The 20,813-nt window shown below is 36.0% G+C and overlaps 1 protein-coding gene across 2 annotated transcripts; it reads left to right on the top strand.

Annotated features, from left to right (window-relative positions):
- The first annotated feature begins 11,717 nt into the window (after positions 1-11,717).
- LOC5567167 (MICOS complex subunit MIC27) lies at positions 11,718-18,887 on the top strand. Of its 2 annotated transcripts, none has more exons than XM_001651526.2 (3): positions 11,718-11,841; positions 11,937-12,272; positions 18,445-18,887. In XM_001651526.2, exons 2-3 carry the CDS (start codon positions 11,939-11,941, stop codon positions 18,810-18,812), a joined length of 702 nt encoding a protein of 233 aa, XP_001651576.2. In that variant the 5' UTR covers positions 11,718-11,841; positions 11,937-11,938; the 3' UTR covers positions 18,813-18,887. The 2 variants fall into 2 exon arrangements, with proteins under 2 accessions (XP_001651576.2, XP_001651575.2); XM_001651525.2 differs by having other exon boundaries at positions 11,769-11,873.
- The last annotated feature ends 1,926 nt before the right edge of the window (positions 18,888-20,813 follow it).

Raw genomic sequence — 20,813 nt, 5'->3', positions numbered from 1 at the left:
TACCGAATTTCGTGAAAATTTATCATTTTGTTCCTTATCCGAAATATTTTTTGATTAGGATAACCATCATTGGCGTAAATAGGGAGGGACCAGGGGGGGGGGGGGCCTGGCCCCCTGAATCATGGGCTTGGCCTCCCGAAAAAAAAATGGATAAGAAATGACAATATAGTTGAAATTAGTGTTTAGTCTCACGTGTTCAGCTGAGACGAGACTCGCGAAGTCGGTCTTCTTTTTCTGTGATTGCTGAGTTTTTTCTTATTCCACTTTGTGTTTATGCCCAAACATGTTTATGTTCAAACTCTTACATGAACCTCTCAGAAAAAAAAAAATGATTGCATTTGCATCACATCGAATCATAAATATCCTTTCGAGTGAAATTTCACGCCAGCAAACATTAGAAATAACTAATCTTGTATTTAGATTTATCAGCAACTTTGCAAAAACTTGCTCCGTCGACTGAGGCTTTTTATAACACTTTATTTTGAATACAATACTTTTCACTTTTGCAGCCATAAAAACGGCGGACTGCGTTTGACGTTTCGCGACAGCGGAATCTGGGCTGCATATAACGTTGATATTTTTCCTCTTCGCGAGTCTCTCTCAGGTGTTTAGTACCAAACATGCCCTTATGATAATAAACACATTTAATAACAGGAAATAGAAATATATAGCTTTAAAACGTCACATACTGCCATAATGTTTACTTTTTGACCTTTCACGATATTGAAATTCATTGAAACACGTTTTAGATTTAGCAGAACTGATTTGATCCATTAACAAAACTTCTATGTTAATTAGAAAACCATAGTTTCTTCAAATTTTAAAACTAGCTGCGATATTTTGTGATCCATTATCTAGAACGAATCGTTGTTACTGTAAAAAAAAATGTGTATATGGGTTATGGTAAATTTTTACAAAAAAAGTTTTTCAAAAATAAACAATGATTCAGCAAGCAAATTTTATTTTGTATTCTTTTTTCGCGATCTTTCAAATATTTTATATTCAAATTTATGAGCCATTCGATAAATTTGTCTCTGAGACGTAGGGAACAGATATGAACTGCTGGTGAGTAGACGACAGCGAAGCAGTTGCATTCAAATGTGACAGCAAAACTGTGAATATTGGAATTTCTTTATGCATAGTAAGATAGCGGCGGATTCGTACAAAAAACAACATCGAACCGAGTAAAGTCGTGGATGTCGCAACGATTTTTTTAAATGTTAAATTGACACCAATTTTCTGAAGTTCTTAGATTGATGAAGTAATAAGAACATGTTACTATTTATTTCGGTAGAACAAACTTACTGTGCATTGCGCGATTATTTATAGCGACGGCGATCTTGAAAAAAAATGCGTGTAGATCGTCGCAGCTACTTCAAATCGTATTAGTGTTTTCTGCACGATTATTCCTGATTGTCCAAAGCATAATCGCCCAGAAGACACCAAATCGATTTGAAGTAACTTCGGCGATCTACAAGCGTTTTTTAAGATCATCGGCGCGAGAATTTTCCGCGCCACGCATGATAAAATTTAAAGTTTGACTAAATCAAGAAAGACTAACAGCAAACGATTTTCTGTAAATCACACTAACACTAGATTTTTTTGCATGTAAAATCACAAAATATTCTTAAATTTCTCCTGGCTCTGATTCCTTAATTTACCAAGTCCAATGAAACAGCCGTTCGTTAGGCGATCTTTACTTATATATATGTCAATCTATAAAAACTGATCGTTTTTTAAGAATGAGCTCATGAATTTTTCAGGGGTGTGGGACATTTCACATAAAGACATTTCGCATATGGACGTTTGGCATAATGAGACTAATATGCCTTCTTTAAAATGCTACCTGTTCTTGTATGACACTGCTTTATGCAAAACGTCCTTCTAGGCGTTTCTAGGCCTATCATAAGGATGCTCTGAAGTGTAATTTTTGGCCCATAGTAGAGCGGAAAAATTTACAAATTAGCCCGAATCCTCATTATGTATTATCATACATTATCTTCAAGTTTAGCGAAATTTGTCTGTTTGTGCGAAAAAAATACCAACATTTTTCACATTTTAACTTAGTTTTGCGAAAAACTTTTTTTTGTATATTACGATTAACCCTGGCAACGAGAGCTGTCGAAGTGTGAGACAAACGAACATGCGTTATGTTTGTTTTGAACTTTTCTTGAAGAGTAATGTAATCCGCTTGAAATTATTTCGGTAAAAGTAATTTTGCATGAAGCAAAATAAATGAAATATTTTTCTTTTTTTAATTTTTTGTCAATGCGATCATTAGTTGTTGAATTTTTTGGCTGTTTATTAGTTTGGATATGTAGCTCAAAGATCTATAACGAAACAAAATACACTTTTTAGCAATGAGGAAGTCATGTCCGTGTTACAATATTATTCTCGACGCCGAGCAAAATCAGCACTGCTGGTCTGTTGCCAAATCATTCCATTTTACATCCGCTTATCTCTCTATAAAGGATCACTAGTATAAAGTATGTCTGTCGTAAAAATGTCGATATTTTGTGTTCCGACCAGTGCAGACCATCAATTTTGAAACTATTATAACTAAAAATTGGTAAATATTTTACCACAAGTTTGTTTAGTAAAATGACAGCACATGAGGTTCACTGTGTGGTATTTATGCCAATTTCCAATCTTTTTTATGAAATGAAAGCTTTTTCAGACACGCTTAACAAGAGCTATCATTTTATAAAAAAAATATTAAAAATTGGATGAGCTGTTCAAAAGTTATGATTTTTTTTTAATACAAAATCTAATGCGCTGAGACCTACAGTGTGTGCCGATGAAAAATGACTGATTTCTTATTTTCAAAAAAACATATATCATAAACTAAAAAACATACATCGTTGAAAATTTGACAATAAACATCAAACTATCTGAACATTCAAGAAAAAATGAAAACAGAAATAGCCCCTTTTGTCCCGAGGCCTTAAAAACACGAAAAAACGGAAATTAATGATTTTTTTTCATGTTGAAAACAACTTTTTGTGAAATTTTATATATTTAGATAAAAGATAAAATTTTTAGCTTTCATTTTAAAATTTTTAGCTTTAATTTCAAAATTTTTAGCTTTCATTTCGTCTAAGAAAATTGAAAATCGGTCAAGCGATTCAAAAATTATAATTTTTTTTATAAATAAAAATTTTGCGAGATCGCGATTTTTCTGGTCACCCTGTTTCGGAAATGGTCACCCTAATCAAAAAATCCAAAAACACGTATGTCCTTATTTCAGATAAGGAACAAAATAGCAAATTTTCACGGAATTCGGTGACCCACTTAAAAAGTATAGACAAACTTGGTTTATGAAGTCGAAAGAGAACAATATTTTATTTGACCTTCGCTTATATAGCCTGTATAACAATAGTATCTCTCAGTTGATAGCCACCGCTCGTAAACGTCGGACGTGTTCCCTCACATCGCCTTGTTTATTTTTCGATTTTTTTTTCATGCAATGAACATCTCGCGAGAAAATACTTTGATCGTTGATTTCAACGTCCTACCAGTGCGTCCGGATACAGCAAAAGTCCACCAGTTCCTGGAGAAGGAGGTCAAACTCCAACTGGCGGACGTTAAAAGCATTCAGCTGCATAACATTCGGAACTGCGTGTATATCGAAGTTAACGATAGTGAGACAGCTGCCCGCTATCAGGAGCTCCATAATAACAAACATTTGATTTATTATGGAAACATAGGCTTCAAAATTCCCGTGTTTGTGGACAATGGAGCGGTCCCGGTGCGTGTGCAAGATTTACCACCGGCGATGAAACACGCTACTGTGATTAAATATTTATTGCAGTACGGCGATGTGATTTCAGTGACAAGAGAACGCTGGAAGAACTTTTTCCTGGCGTCTACAATGGCGTTCGAATCCTCTACATGAAAATCAAACGACCAATTCCTTCATTCGCTACCATCGGCGGATTCCAGACATCAATTTCTTATCAGGGACAGATCAAATCTTGCCGGCTGTGCCTTGAGACTGCTCACCCAGGTCAGAAATGCTTGGAGACAGCGAAGGCAACAAGCGGTGTTGTCACCCCAAACCAAAACCCAGCACCGAAACCAACTTCGTCGGAAAGCAATAATCAATCGCTCTTCTCCAACAAAGACTTTCCTCCTATCCCAAGCCAACAAAAACAACAAACAGCAGAGCTTACGCCGCAGAAGGAAAAAAAATCCAACAATCGTACCTACCACGATCGATAACCAGATCACAACCTGCAATGACGAGAACGACGACGACGACGATAGCAGCGGTAACGACGACGGGAACGATAGCTCATCATCGATCAGTTTTGAAGTCAACAACAAGCGGCGACTATCAACAAAGAAACAGAACGAAAAAAAGAAAATATGTTCTAATGCATCCACCCTGAATGGCAGTGGGATCAGTGGGGATAATCGATCACAGGGACCCATTCTCAGGTCGAGAAAAACACAATCTTAATTATATTTACTATTTATTGTAAAATATTAGTAAAAGTGCTTTCGGCTCCGTTATGTTCTCGGGCGCTTGAGCCTTTCAAATAAACAAATAAATAAAAAAAAAAAGTATCTCATTTGGTATTATTCTAGGGTGTTGGTAGTTACTCATATTGCTCAATGAAGTAATAGCTTGAACAGCTAATTTTACTGCCTGCACTGAAACTATAATATGTTATATATTTCCCCTTAAGAAAATAGAATACATTTTAAAAATTTAGACCATTTATCATTTTCAGTAAGAATGATTCTTATTCTGATGAAATGCTTACTACAATTATCAAATCAAGCAGAACTGATTATTAAAACTTCATTCGTGCAATTTAACTCCATTATATTATCAATTATTTACTTATCAATTTGTTTTATCTATAATTAAAATTTCACTTGAAATATATGTATTCTTTTTTCGAACATTTACGCTTTAGTCTCTTATATCTTCTCAGTTCACTTTTCGATTGCATGCCTTCATTCGATAGCAACACTGTTGGATGCACTTCACATTTTGCTGGAGGTGGAGCATAATCATTGGATCGAAATCCCATGAACGAATCTTCATCATCGATACTCCCATACTTTCTTTTCTTGGTTCTATCTCTGATGAGCACCGGTTGCGATTCTCGACCCAAATCATCTCGAGGATCTTGAACATATTTATTTTCAGAGTCACGGCTGGTAGATGTCGTCGGTGTCTGGGTATCTTGCCCACCTATCCAGAACGTAGCATTACGCCTGGGTCCGGATTTGCGTGGTATCTTCACCTGCCCCTTGTGAGCCGAGATGATATGCGTTCCGATGGCAATCTTCTTCATCCTCGTTGTCGCTGCCATAGTCAAACTTCAATCTCTTGAAGTAGTCGTGTACGTTTTCTGGCTCAGCTTCTTTCTCTACAAAATTGACCATGTTATTTTGATTTTGACTCTGCTGCTTAAAACGGAAGCAATGCTTCTGGATGTGTCCTTTTAATTTACAAAAATTACAACTAAAATTAGCATATCGACCACGACCTGGTTGACGCTGTCCAGACCTAGCTCTTTCTCTATCACTATAATTTTGCCGGTTACTATAATATGAACGCGTATCCCTATTGAAAAAGTTTCTCCCTCTAGATCTGCTTCTGCTACGATCTCGCTGGTCATCGAAGGGTTTCCTGCCAAGTCGATGTTTGACAGAGTTAACTCCGGTTTCTTCATTCATAGTTTGGGACCTAACATTAGCCATATCAAAACTCTTAATAATCTTCTCAGCTGTTCTAACTACTAAATCATCTTCATTTAATAAACGACGCTGCAACTCTTTATCATAAATTCCAAAAACTAGTTGGTCTGTAATAGCGCTGTCACGAAACTGTCCAAAATCACAAGCTTCAGCTAAAAGTTTCACTGTGAGGATAAAGTTCTCACCACTTTCACTAAGACGCTGCCTTCTGCACCGGAATTTATATCTCAATAAAATCTCAGACTCCACTTTATCAAATCGTTCCTTTAGCTTCTTAGTAATTTCCGCGTATGAAATAGTTTTTAGGTCGGTAGCCGGAAAAAGCAATTAAAGTTCGTCAAACATAGTCATACCACATAAACTCACAAAAACGTCTTTTTTGCGACCATCAGGAATGTCATTAGATGAAAAAAAAATATTCAAGACGCTCGACATAATTCACAAAACTTGTGCCGGGCACATAAGGGTCAACCGTACCGTATAGCGCCATTATGGCTGAACCGTAATGAAAGAAACAAAAGATCTTCATAGAACAATACAAATAGTGGCAGCCAAAGTTATATAAAGGAAAATCCACGTACCTTTTACTTTGTATTTGATGATTCCGACACTTTCAGGCTTCTAATGCTCCAGCCAATGAAACCTTTCGAAGCAAACCACAATGCAAATTATATGCTCCGAACGATCGAATCGAGGTAAACGATCCGAAAAAAAAGGTATCCAGGAAATGTGCCCGAAATGATAGAGAAGGTGGCGTGCTGGTATGGCGTAGGAGGTGATGTGGCTGGCTGGCGAAGGAGATGGCGTGGCTGATGCGGAGATGGAAATGATCCAGAAGATTTGATTCGAAATATGCACTTTTACTAGGAAACGTCTTCTTATAATCCTCTACAGAATTAGCCAGCAAACGAGGTTCTGATCACTTTTCACTACACGTTCTTCTTTATGTTTGCGCACTGATCTTTTCAACCCGCTTTCAGAACAACTACAAAATGGCCTTCCGCTGTAGACTACTGGCACTAATGGCGTACTGTAACACTGTCTTTGTTCTATTCAGCAATCAGTGCTCACTAGCGAACAAAAATGGTTATCTACCGTACTGTAACTCCAGAAGACACAGATTCCTGCCAAGGTCTTCTAACTGATATGAACTATCACTCAAATTTTCTTCGACTTAACACCCGCGTTCTTCAAAATTTTTAACTTGAAAGTTTTCGCTACTGTCCTTGATCCGACGTCGCCACTAAAAAGTATAGACAAACTTGGTTTATGAAGTCGAAAGAGGACAATATTTTATTTGACCTTCGCTTATATAGCCTGTATAACAATAGTATCTCGTTTGGTATTATTCTAGGGTGTTGGTAGTAACTCATATTGATCAATGAAGTAATAGCTTGAAGAGCTAAATTTACTGCATGCACTGAAACTATAATATGTTATACCACTAGATCGGTTTTTCGGGAATGGCTGCATATGTAGTATGAAAAAAAAGTTTTACGTTTAGTCCGATTATCATCGAAAGTAACATTTTGTCGCTAATATAAGGAGTCTTATTCACAAGATGTCATCAACACCATCTTTATCAGCAAAGCCATATCACAGACAGCCATATATTTGCTAGTGGAATGTTATTAAGCAAAAAATAACAATGAGCCAATTGCCCATAAAGGTTTCCCATAAACCAAATTTGTCCTATCTTTTCAAGTTTGATTTACTCTTTCAAAAATCTTACCCACGTCGGTAAGCTGCAAGACCCGGAATTTAAAGAAAGATCCCTAGTATTCTCTCCGAATGCTTTCATCAGATAAAGATCAGCTTTTCATTATGATAAATTCAAAAAAAAATCATCATGTTCACATCGTTGAGTAATAAAATAACTAGTTTAGTAGTTTTTCAAAGAATAATGCTATTTTAAAAGAATAATATATTCATAAGAACTAAATATTTCAGAATACGTGCAAAAAAATACCATATGAATGTTTATTTGCATATCCATCGAAATCCCAGGACCTCTTGATTTTCAACGACCAGTCAGTCTATTTCTTAAACTCCGCTCCGTGAAAGTCTTCTCGACTTGTTAAAAAACCACAGAAGTTGTAGTATTGATGGGTGGTGCCTTTGTTTCTGCTGCGGCCAAGAAAAAGGCTTCGAAAAAATCTAAGCAATACGGTAGACCACTGTCGTAACGTTTAAACCGGCCTTCGCTAAATCCGCAATTTTTCCAGCTCAAATTATCCACTACACTCCATTAGCTTGCTACCAAAAATAAGTTCTGACTCGAACTAAATTGGAATTTTTCAAGCATTGAGTTTATTTTTTATGCTTCAACTTGACACCACACAAATCGGAGTTATAATTTATAACTACCATAGCGAAAAACGATAAAATATAGAGTGGTCCGATTTAGAACATGGGGGTCCAAATTGGAACAGGGTCCCAACAAACAAGAGTAGCGGTGTAACAGTTTATTCAACTGAAATATGCTTGAGACTGGTTTGTTCAACTCTCAATCCGCAAAAATGTTTGTTGGGGTTGGTCCAATTCAGACCTTTTGGGAAATTTTTTTCAAATATGTCTAGTCATGTCCTGGAAGAGCTGAATCCGGCTTTCAAGAAAACATAAAAATGTTCATGCCGTTCATTGTGCTGAAAAGATATGGCCATAAAACTGTTACTAGGTCCGAGTTATACCATATTCCCCTATAAAATTAAAAAAAAAAACTTTCAAATAGAGAGCGCGAATAATTATATATTTTATTTCCAAAAACTATTAAAGTTATCCCGTTTTACGATACCGGTGAAGAAAACGAATATTTATGCATGCTGTTTCAAAGAACTATATTTTATATTTTTAAAACAAGTACTGGCATCGTAGCTATCGATTGCAGTTGATAGATTGCCAACAGATGTATTTAGATTGAATGTATAATTTTTCATATAATCGAAAGTCGGTTCTCTGTTTTGGGATAACATCAATAATGGAGTATAAATGCTTGAATGATGTTGTTTGTTGTTTAATGGGGTTCAATGGTGTTGAATGAACTGTTGTCAGTTGGCATGTAAAGCATTTTATAAATATTTCGTAATATGGTGGTTTAATTCTCAAGAATTTATATAAAATCATGTGGTTGAAGTGCGCATCGAATTTTCTGGAAGCCATGGGTACCTCAAATCAGTAACTGTGTATGTGTGTGCGTGAAACTTAGCGCATTATGCTGCCATGACAACGACGAAATGTGGTGTTAGAAGGGGAACAACCTAAAGCTGTAGGCCGACAACATAGTAGGGTAAGTGTTCCCTTAGTTGTGGGTGTTCCTATAGTTGCGGTAGTGCCGTTTTCACTGATTTTATTGCATTAACTACAGAACCGACACTGCCAATCGATGTATTGGCTTGTTGATACACGGAATAGTTGAAAAGAGCGTTCAAATTGCTAAAAAACTGATGAAATATCACTAAAATTGCTAAAACTGTTCTTGCTTGTACCAATAGTTGCGGTAAAGTGTTCCTATAGTGGAGGATCTCATAAGAAAACATTCATTTTTCTCATTAAGTCAATGGTCGTTACTTCCCGTTACAACATCAACTTGTTCATTAACCCTCTAATACCCAACCCCGCCTTTAGACGGGGTACACTTTGGAATTTTGTGTATTTTTTCGTAGCTCGGAAATCAAAATTATTTTATTTTTGGCTTAAACCTTGACTCATAACACGCATATAAGAAATGTTTTTAATGACTTTTGAAACTTCGTTGTATTTTTGAAAATTGTTTGAAAAATTGTATTCTTATATAACCTATAAATGCCCGTGGCTAATTTAACGTGTAATATAAAAAATCATACCTTTTATATTTTTCTACGGTCGACCTATCACAAAAGAAAAGCCTGGTGGTATCAAAATAATTTCAAACCTGTTTTTCCGTTAGTTACACGGAAAATAAAATACGCTTCGAAAAAAAATTGAAAATTTAATATTTTCAAAAGTACCGCAAAAATTTAAATTTTTATTATTGCCAAAAATCAACAACCAGAAAAGGCTTAAAGAAAAAATGAAAAAAGCTAGGGATGTTCAAAAATAAAAATTATAAAAATCAAAAACCAAAATTCAAAAATTCACGAATTAAAATAAATAATTGCCCAGAACGTGTTTAGAACGATTTTAGATAACGAAAAATAATATTTAGATCGAAAATAAAAATTTGGGTATTAGAGGGTTAATTGCGCTTCTTGAATTAAGGCGGTTAAATGAAGTTCAATCGTGCTTAGTACCTCCACTATTGGTACATCTACCCTAACGCGGCGCGTCAAGCGGAGCGTGATGCGTTCATTGTGCGATTTTCATATAATCCCCGAGTGACGCTATATGTGACATTGTGACGTCTTGTTGAAGTAAACACAATCAATAATGAAATGTTTCGCGAGTGCCGTGTAGCATATGGACCGATGCACGAGTTCACTATCTGACGTTTGAGCGGTGCCGTGTTATTTACGTGACCATGGCAACAAGTGAATTCGGCACCGCTCAAACGTCAAATTCGTGAACTCATGCACAGGTCCATAGTGTAAATAGGATCAAACCATCATTGGTCATCGGAGAGTTCATCCAGTTCATCAAGTGTTACAAATCTGCAAGGGGTTCCAACTAACTTGGTGAGATTGTTCTAATTTGTATTGTATTTATTTATCTTTTTATATCATATATAACTGGGTTGGGAGGGACCATCAGGGCACCCGAATGAAGCGATTTGGACAGGGAGCTTGGGACTGCCTCCTCCCTGTTGTTAACATTTCGTGGATTGAGGGCGGGCTCTTCGACCCCATCTATTAGGAGTATTCTGTCAATCGAGGGCTTGAATGTAAAATTGTTAGTGAAAACTTTCCTCTGGAAGGAGATTCTTTTCCCCTGCCGCGGGTTTCGTGCAAGTGTTTCTGCTTGCGGGTCCGCACATCCGTTTTTGGCCCTTCATACAGGAGACTGACTGCTCACCAACAATGCAGCACAATCTTGATCAAATCGCTTTTCAGATTATTCCAGTGCTATAGGCAGATGCCTTGCTACAATAGATGGTAGAACCAAATCATCATCATCAACAACATCAATAATGGAGTATAAATCGAACAAAATTGAATGAATTACGTAACATTTGTAAGACATTACATACCTCTAGGTGTTTAACGATATATGGAAATTTCCGACATTGATTAAAAATGATCCCAGTTTGTGGAAATGCTTTTCGCTAAGAGATTTGAGACCATATTCAAGGTCTATGATAACTAGGCTGTCAAAGATAAGTGACCGACTATTCAAAACTACATCGAATAGTAATCGTAGAACAGATTGTTTGTAAACGTTTCGAAAATGCTAAAATCGTATCTATTTTTCATATTCGTATATAAAGCCTCAAATGTTGTCGATTCAAATGAAAACAGCTCTTACATGAAGTGCCATACTAATATTCTTTGGTTTTGCATTCGCTTTGCCTAACCGATCAACAGATATTTCGTTTAATATGTGGTAGGTAACGCACTATCAAAGTTGCCCGCATTATCAAAGATACCCCGTTTTACGGTACCTAATAAGCCAACTGACTATTGTACGATTATGAGTAGATTACACGCAATCGCCCAGATAGCCGTAGCGGTAAACGCGCAGCTATTCTGTTTGACCATGCTGAGGGTCGTGGGTTCGAATCCCGCTGGTCGAGGATCTTTTCGTAGAGGAAATTTTCTCGATTCCAAGGGCATAGAGTATCTTCGTACCTGCCATACGATGCAAAAATGGTCATTCGGCAAAGAAAGCTCTCAGTTAATAATTGTGGAAAAGCTCATAAGAACACTAATCTGAGAAGCAGGCTTAGTCCCAGAAGAACACGCAATCGCGTGAAACATTTTCTTAGCGTGCATAAGCCACCGATCACGCCACCTACAGATTGAGTGTTGCAACTTTTTAGCGTAGACACAAACTTCAGCGTTAGTAGTTCTAGTAACTACCAGCAGAGGGCTTGTTGTTCGCAGGATCAGAAGCTGTCAAAATCATATGGTTGTTTGACAAAACAAAATTTCCATCACTTCGCGAAATTTTCGGTGCGACGCAAGTCTATCAAAATTATATAATTTTCAACATAAAGTTAGTATATTTTCAATTTAATTGATCAAACAGTGTGTTTGTTAAATCCTGTATACGCCCATCTAGCAGCCAATAAAATAATTTGTGAATTTCAGGAATGATTCGTGGTGTCGTTCGCAGTTCTCCCTTTGTTTTGGGAGCTGCTGCCGTCGTGAAAGCTTCAGAAGAAACCGGTGCCAAATCGGGAGACGCTAGCAAAACCAAACCGATTATATGCAAGCCATCGGAGTTGCCCCTGTACCGGCCAATCAATCAGAAAATTGCCTGTGAATGCGAAGGCCATAAGGAGAGTGCCCCGTCCAAGCCGGTGCAGGCCATCGAGGAAGGCATCCGTGTGGTGCGGGTTCAAGTGTCCGAAGCATCCCACCTGCTGACGGATCAGAAGAAACAGGTTGTCCAGTGGTATGAGGACGGAAAGAAGCAAACAAAATGTGAGTAGACGGTATCATTTATTTCTCAAACTTATGCAAAAGGTTTCAAAAAATTGTAGATTATTTTTTGTTGACACTGTGGTGCTATTTGTCGCAAGTCTTAATTTGACTAGGCTGACCATAAGTTATCCGGATAAAAACGGGACAAATGAAGAACTACAACGGATTTTAAAAGAAGAAGATAATGTTCTCTCAGATAAATCTATACAATATTTATTGAAAAAAAAAATACTTCGGAAACTGCCTAGAAATTTGTTGAATGATTTCTGAGATTCGTCTATTTTAAAAAGTTCGTTTCAATGCGAAAAATATGATTCTGTAGGGCAAATGTACCATTAGTGGTGCATCTAAGGGAAAACTGCTAAACCACGGTGATAAAATCATCAAATATATGATTTTAACGTATCAGTCGATAGATTTCAAATCCTTCTATCATTCAAATGTATAAAAATCACGATTCATTTGAAATTTCCCTGTAAAAAGCCTTGCACCAATAATAGGAACACTGTTCCTTTAGTGGAGGTATGTTTTAAGAATGGTTCCTTTAGTGGCGCAATCCATTGATTTCTTATGGGACCCTCCACTATGGGTACCGATGCACCACTATAGGTGAAAAGGAGCAAAACATGTAAGCAAAATAATTGTTTTAAATAGTTTAACGGTTAAATTTCATGAATATTTTTCGATAACTTGTATTATTTTCGCATCGTACATCATAGAAAAATATCACATAGCCATAAATTAGTGCGAAACATGTCAAAACACACTACCTCCACTATTGGAGCTACCTCCACTAAGGGAGCGTTTGCCCTATTAGTAGAATTTTGCATTGAGAAAAGAAAGACAGAAATGTTTTCGTTATTCTGATCAAATCATGGAGGTAAAACGTTCTAATACTTCACAATTTCCACTACAGAATTTTTTTTTTTTTTTTTTTTAATCTTTATTTGAGTGTATTTTAACGCACGAGGGCTAGTTCTACACTCACTACAGAATTGTTGTTTAATATAATTTACAAGGTTCGATAGATAGTGTATATGGGGCCTAGAACATTGATTTGAAATATGTATTAAATACATATAACTTCGTCATTTTTTCTCTCGATATTAAATCTTTAAGGTTTATTCTAAAGTTAAGTAGCAGGCAAAATGTGAGGAATATGATTTCAAGGTTTAAAGGACTTAATTGAAAACACGTTTTGTCCGGCTGATTGTCACTAAACTTCTTATTTTCCTGTATTTCTCCTTTTCGGTACAAGTTTGAATATCTCTCTACTTCTCTTTTCTTTCATTCTACTTTCTCGCTTTTTTAGTGCGAGCTCTCAAGGGCTTTTTTACATTATCACAGAAAGATTTAACTAATACAAGATATCAATGAATGACCTGAAATTGCTGAACCAGGATTCTTTAAACCTATTACATTCTTATATAAACAATATCTAAATGACACCCAACCATGGTTTGGAAATACCAAAAATTGGGATATTTAAAAACATATAGACAAAAAGTTAATTAGAAGAATATAGTGAGGATTTGCCCTCTAATACTCACACCTAAATAATTTTGTCACACCAAAATATTCTCCCACCATGTTTGCCAGATATTGGATGGCGTCGTTGCTAACAAAACCAACAAATAACGCACATGTAACGCATTATGTTGGATTGTATAGGTATTGAATGCAAGTTGCGTGATTCTATGAAAGTGCCATATAAACTGACGTGTGAGTATTTATTTTTCCACGCTGAAAATATGCACGAGAATCTATTCCTCAACTAAACGAACAATACTGTCTAAAAATTTACTTTAACTTTGAATGAGAAACTGATATATAACTAAACTACTGGAAAAAATATGACATAAAACTCCGAAAATAAATAACAACTGTTTATTATATTGCTGTTTTTTTTTTTGCTTTTAACTGTTGTGTAATATATAGTAACTATTCACAGCTTTCAAAAAAAAACGGGACAATTTGAGAATTTTTGTTAAAACGACGGGACAGTTCATCAAGGTGATGAAAACGGTACTGTCCCGTTAAATACGGGACGTATGGTCAGCCTAAATTTGACGAATTTTCGAATGTACCTATTTCACCATAAATTGATTCAATTGCAATTACCATCAGTGTACCAGTATCCGCTCATGCCCCTATTTCCGCTCACTAGAGTAAAAATTGATTTTTCGTGTAAAAAATCCACATTTTTAGCACGGACATATTCTAGCACTATTAACAACTTTCCAATGAAGTCGCCTGCCATTATTTTCATTTGATAAAATAATACTTTTATATTGAATACACAAGACCTCGTGAGCGGTTATTGGATCACTAGGTATTTTTTTGTGTTCCAATAACCGCTCATGCAAAAAATCAAACAAAATTTTAAAGGAATGTTGTTTTTAGTATACAGCTTTCTTTATTGCAGTAGTAGCTATGGTTTGACTATAAAAAATACCAGGATAAATAAATTCGAAATAATGCGAAATCTGTTTACCGTGAGCGGAATTTGGAACACTTAGATGCTGTAACAAATGCAAATTAATATTTTTTTATGAAACTTTTTCAGATTCTTTTTATTTTGCCGATATTACCTATACTATAGTATATATTTATTTACCTATACTATAGTATATATTTAAATTTAAAGTGAAAATTTTATTTGAATCATTGGATTTTGTCAATGACTCTTATGTGAAATTCAGATGGCATATATTGATTTTGTTAATGATATTTATATGATAGCACAATTAATTGAAATGGGGAATATTTCTGGTTTTGAGTGAAATAGGTAAAACATATTATTTAAATTTAACTATATTTATTCAGCATGTTTTGTCTTCCAAAATAAAATATGATTAGGCGAATTTAAATTAGGGTTTATGAACAAAGTTTGAAAGGTCTTCTATCCTTAAATTTGGGTATCGCTTCTTATACCATTCTGGGTGCTCCGGATTATCCACCTTCGGTTTTTCCATTTCTTCCATCGTCATGCATTTACCATTTCTCCCATCTGCAATTGGATCGAGGATATTTCCTGATCATTTGCTTGTTTTACGGTGTCAGAGCGTACTAAATTTCATTTTCTATTGCTTTGCTGTAAGTTGAAATACATACCAAGGAATTCATATTTCATGGTTTTATTTATGAATATTCAACTTACCCTTTAGGTTCACATATTCGTAAAATATCCCATGGTGCATAAATTCAATTAATTTTGACTCCATTCATCAGGTCAGCCGAACTCACCATCATGAAAACACTTCCAGTAAAACGATTAAATTTGCACATGTGCCAATCTCATAGTAGTTATCGGATAACATACATAACTTTCGTTCATATATAATATATTGTGTTGACTAATGAATATTATGAGGTATAATAATGAGTTGTATGTACTTTCCACATGAATATCATTGGATACACATAATATGAATGGGATTTCAAGTATCGTCAAAGTAAGTGACGTTTTTAATAATTTCTATGATATTTCTTGGTTCAGTGTATATGATTATATATACTTGGAGCTTCATTGTGACATAAAAATGGTATTGATCGACTCAACAGTTATTTTATAATAAACATTTGAACACATGACTTCCCTTAAATGAGCGGAATCTGGTGCACTGATGGTATCAATTGACTAATTTTAACTAAGGGTAATATGCCCATTATACTCCACTGCACTGTGACGTCACGCATCAATTTTGACAGGTACTGGTCCTGTTGTTTACAGTTTGGACGAATCATTCTTAATTTCGTGAAAGTTTGCTGCGAGGAGAGGTCAAATCCACTGCAGATAACCACGGATCGTTTTATTATATCTTCCTACCGTGGAAAATCGTCACCATCAGCATGCTGGTGATAGAAACGCGAAGATGAAAAAATGATGGAAAAAACGACTAAGTCCGAAACGTAAACAACAGGACCAGCAGCTGTCAAATAAGTGAGGTTAGGCTCGTCATATGCAGCGCTCTATTGTGGTGTTCCCTATGGGGCTGTCCATTTATTACGTAAGACATTTTTTGGGGTTTTTCAACCCCCCTCCCCCCATGGTAAGATTTTTTGTATGAAAATTAAAAATAATTTGTATGGCACGTAAGAAATCTCAGACCCCCCCTCCCCCAAATTGTGTTTTTGGGAAAAAAGCTTCTTCCCCTACAAGATTTATAGTTTCCAAGGGTTTTTGACTACAAACTAGTAGCGTACTGTCGACTTGATGGTTAGGCAATTAATTTGTCTGTCAGAACCATAATAAATCACAACTTGCTCGGTTACTCGCGAGTAAACGTTCCCGAGCTTATTGCTACAAGAGCATGACCTCAGATAGGCCTCAGATTTGTTGGAACGAATCAAACTTGTTAAACGTCAAAGTTGATGAGTGTTCGAATGTCCATGGCGGAATCGAAACTGTTCATTGGCAAAAATTGAATTTTCATTCTGTTCAAAATGACCTTTTCAAAAAGTTTACTGATGGAGGAAAGCAAACTGATTGGACGATAGCTAGAAGCTTATGTAGGATTTTTGTCTGGTTTTAAAATTGGAACAACCTTAGCATTTTTCCATTTGTCAGGAAAATATGCCAACTAAAAATATTTGTTAAATATATCAACTAAGAATGATAAGCTACTTTATGAAAGTTTCTTGATGAGGATGTAGAAAATTCCATCATTGCCAGGAGTTTGTATATGTTTGATTTTTTTAATAATAGTTCTCACTTCTTCCAAATCAGTCTCACAGACATTTTCGAAAACGTTCTCTTGATTGAGAATATTTTCGAAGTCCTGAGTAACTTGATTTTCAATTGGACTAGTAAGTCCCAAATTAAAATTGCGCGCACTTTCAAACTGCATAGCAAGTTTTTGAGCTTTTTCGCAATTAGTTAGTAATAATTTGTTTTCCTCTTTCAATGCAGTTATTGGCTTCTGAGGTTTTTTCAAAATAATGGATAATCTCCAAAAGGGCTTAGAGCCAATGTCCAATTGGGAAATTTTATTTTCAAATTTTTATTTCTTAATTGTGCAAAACGTTTCTTGATTTCTTTCTGCAAATCCTGCCATGTAATTCTCATAGCAAGATCGCGAGTGCGTTGAAATTGCCTTCTCCTCACGTTTTTAAGACGGATCAAGAGTTTAAGAACATCGTCTATAATCACGGATTCAATTTTTTTTTCACATTTTGGAATTGCAAAGCTCCTGGATTCAACAATGGAATTTGTTAAAGTTTCAAGAGCATTGTCAATATTAAGTTTTGTTTGTAAAGAAATGTTAACATCAAGATTAGAGTCAATATATGTTTCATATATATTCCAGTCTGCTCGAAAATAATTGGAAGTGGATCTGATAGGATTGAGAATCGCTTCATGGGATATTTGAAATGTAACAGGGACATGATCAGAATCAAAATCAGCATGAGTAACCGTTGGCTACAGAGGTGACTAGAGTCGATTAAGACCAAATCAATCGTAGAAGGGTTTCTGGAAGAGGCAAAACATGTAGGGCTATCATGGTATTGAATTGAGAAATAGTCTGAAGAGCACGCATCAAATAAAATTCTGCCGTTCGATCTACTTTGCGCATTATTACATTTACCGATGTTTGGCAATGAAGTCATCAAAGATTTAAATCCTTGATCTCCATAAAATCGCAAACTTCTAGAGGTATTCAACCCACTATTGGCTTCATCCAATTTAATCGATTTTGTTGGAAATCTATTATTTTATATGATAGCAATGGTTGATCTCTACCTAATTTGACGTTGGTGTTTTTATGTTTGTTTTAATTTTAAACACTTCTGTATGTGATTTTTTATATAAATTCTGGACTTAAATGTATAAAATCTGATTCAAGTTCTCTGTTAACATTATCCAATCCAGTTCCATGGGCAATGCTGTGGAATAGTTGTTTGGTTGTGGGGTTCCTTGTAATTGCAGGTCCATTATCAAAGTTACCCTAAAAGCAAAAATTCACTTTCGATCATATAAAAAATTATGTATGCATTCGAAATGATTCGTTGTGCAATCTTTCAACTGTAACTGATAACTGAGATATCAGTACTTGTTCCACAAATATGTATAATAAAAATATACAAAACAGAATACAAAAAAAAATAAGATTTCTTTTCAAAATACTATCAAAGTTACCCCGCTTTACTATATTTATACTTTTCTTTTCAGTCATCCGTGATTATCTAAATGAAGAGGACAACACGATGCCTCGCGTAGGTGCAGTCGCCATCGGTGGACTTGCGGGTTTGATTTTCGGTCTGCGTGGAGGATTCATCCGTCGTTTGCTGTACACGTCGGTCGGTGCCGGTGGCGTTGCGTCCATATGTTACCCCCAAGAAGCCGAAATGTACGCCCAGCATGGTTTAGTGGAAGCGAAAAAATATGCCACCATCGGTTACAACTTTGTCTACGGTGTGAAGCCTGGCGATAAACAATTAGAACTGCCAACAATTCCAACCAGCATGGGTGAACTGAAAGACAGCGTTTCCGGTCTAGCCAAATCTGCCTACAATGCAGTATTTCCCGATAAAAAGTAAATTTTGAGCAGTGTTAAACTTGGTTGGATGTGTTGACTTCTTTGGAAAATAAAAAGTGATGTAGTAAACAACTAATTTTCATGTATTCTGTAGAAAGCATTCCAAAAAACGTAGAATCCTTTTATACAAATTACCTATGAAATAAATATCTGTCTTGTGTATGTGTAAGTCTTCTAAGATCGTTTTTCTACTCTCATATATAAGGGGGCAGACCCGTCATTAATTTTAAAATTTTCAAAAACATTTTTTTGTTCAAAACCAGCAAAGGTCAAATAAAAAGGTGTTCATTGGATTGCTCATCAAACCTTCCGGTCCGCCTCATAGTTACGTACTATTTGGTGCTGGGCTTTGGCATACAATCGGATCTTTCTTTAGCAGAAAAGAACCGAAATGTCTATCGACGACCGGTGATTGCTAGCAGATATAGTGGAGAGCTTGTCTTGAAACGTTCATCGCTTCAAGCTAGTTGAAAAACTGAATACACTGATTGCCTGTCGATCAGAGCCGAACTAGGCATAGATCGTATACATACATCTGAATCTACAAGTCTCCGATGTATTACATCGTTCCACGTGGGAGTTATCTGATATGTGAATATGGTACCGTAACAGAATTTTCCATCTGAACGAAGTGATAAATCATAATATTCCGCAAACTGTATCACATATCTACAGAATGTATTGCGTGAAGTTAAGACACAGCAGAGTATTGGGTACAGAGGACCAAGTCCCTGCCGGGTAGCGCGAAACTGATGAGCGATAGACAATAGAATCAACAACACTGCCATAAGAGATAGTAAGCATGTGACTATTGTCGAAACTATGATTAGGAGGCAAATCAACATCCCAAGATCAAATTTTTATTACAACCCAATGTAGGTATTATTAAATTAGGCTGTAGAAAATGATAAATATCTGATCACTTAGGAATGTGTTGCAAGGTAATAAATGCTTGTAGTCTGTTTTCTTCGAATACACATGTATAAATTGTTAAAATTGCCGAATCATACGCGGAATTTATTAAACGGATCATGAAATTAGGACTGAAATCATAATGATGATAGATTATCAACTTTCCTTTCGTCGTGCTATATGTTACCGTTAGAATCACCAAACTGATTGGTTTCCCACTACTTACACCAATACAACAGCACGAAAACTGAAGTATTATAATCGCGCATTGAAACTTATTCCATATCCATATATTACATCAATAGTGAATTCTTGTATATAGCTAGTATAAATAACAGAATCATCAACTTCTTAAACATTCTTTAACTGAAAACAGGATGCTTGTTTTATCAAACATGCTCAATCTGCACCTAAAATCTCGGATCCAAATAGTTTTCTAAATAAAAATTGTGTCTAAATAAAACGTGTAGGCCAACAAAACATAATTGAGTAGGAGTTTACAAGTTACTTAGCACGTGAAAAGCAGTTTAAATTAATCTATTAGTAGATCAACACTAATGCTCACATTTTCATATTCTCATTTCATCACGGTCCTCATTGCTCGAGCGGAGACGAACACCCTGGAGATGGAAAAAATCGACAGCGCTACGATAAGGAAACGTAACAGATGAGAAACTATCGATACATTTATCAATTATAAAACCCCGTTTTAATGTTAACACTTTGCTTCTGTTTTTTTTCGTTTCAGCAATCAAACAACCGAACCAACTCTACTATCTTTTCATTTCTTGGTTGGTTGGTTTGACTTTATTAACGGCTAGTTCATCTCGGGACCAACGGCTTTACTTCCCTTCCGAAGGAAGTCGTCACTATAACTTTTTACGTCACAAGTGACTATGTCGGGGATGGGATTCGATCCCAGGTCCTCGGCGTGAGAGGCGAGTGTTCTAACCACTACACCAGGTCCGTCCCCCTTTTCATTTCTTCTTCATTATACTTATAGTCCCTCTGGCACTGAACCGAGTGGTGTGCCTTCCGCTTTCTTACTGGTGCTGTCTTTCCTGTACATTTGGCATAGTGTTGGAGGTGG

Source organism: Aedes aegypti, chromosome 3, assembly GCF_002204515.2.
Source record: "Aedes aegypti strain LVP_AGWG chromosome 3, AaegL5.0 Primary Assembly, whole genome shotgun sequence".
Lineage (NCBI taxonomy): Eukaryota > Metazoa > Arthropoda > Insecta > Diptera > Culicidae > Aedes > Aedes aegypti.
This window is presented reverse-complemented; position numbering and strand designations above follow the sequence as displayed.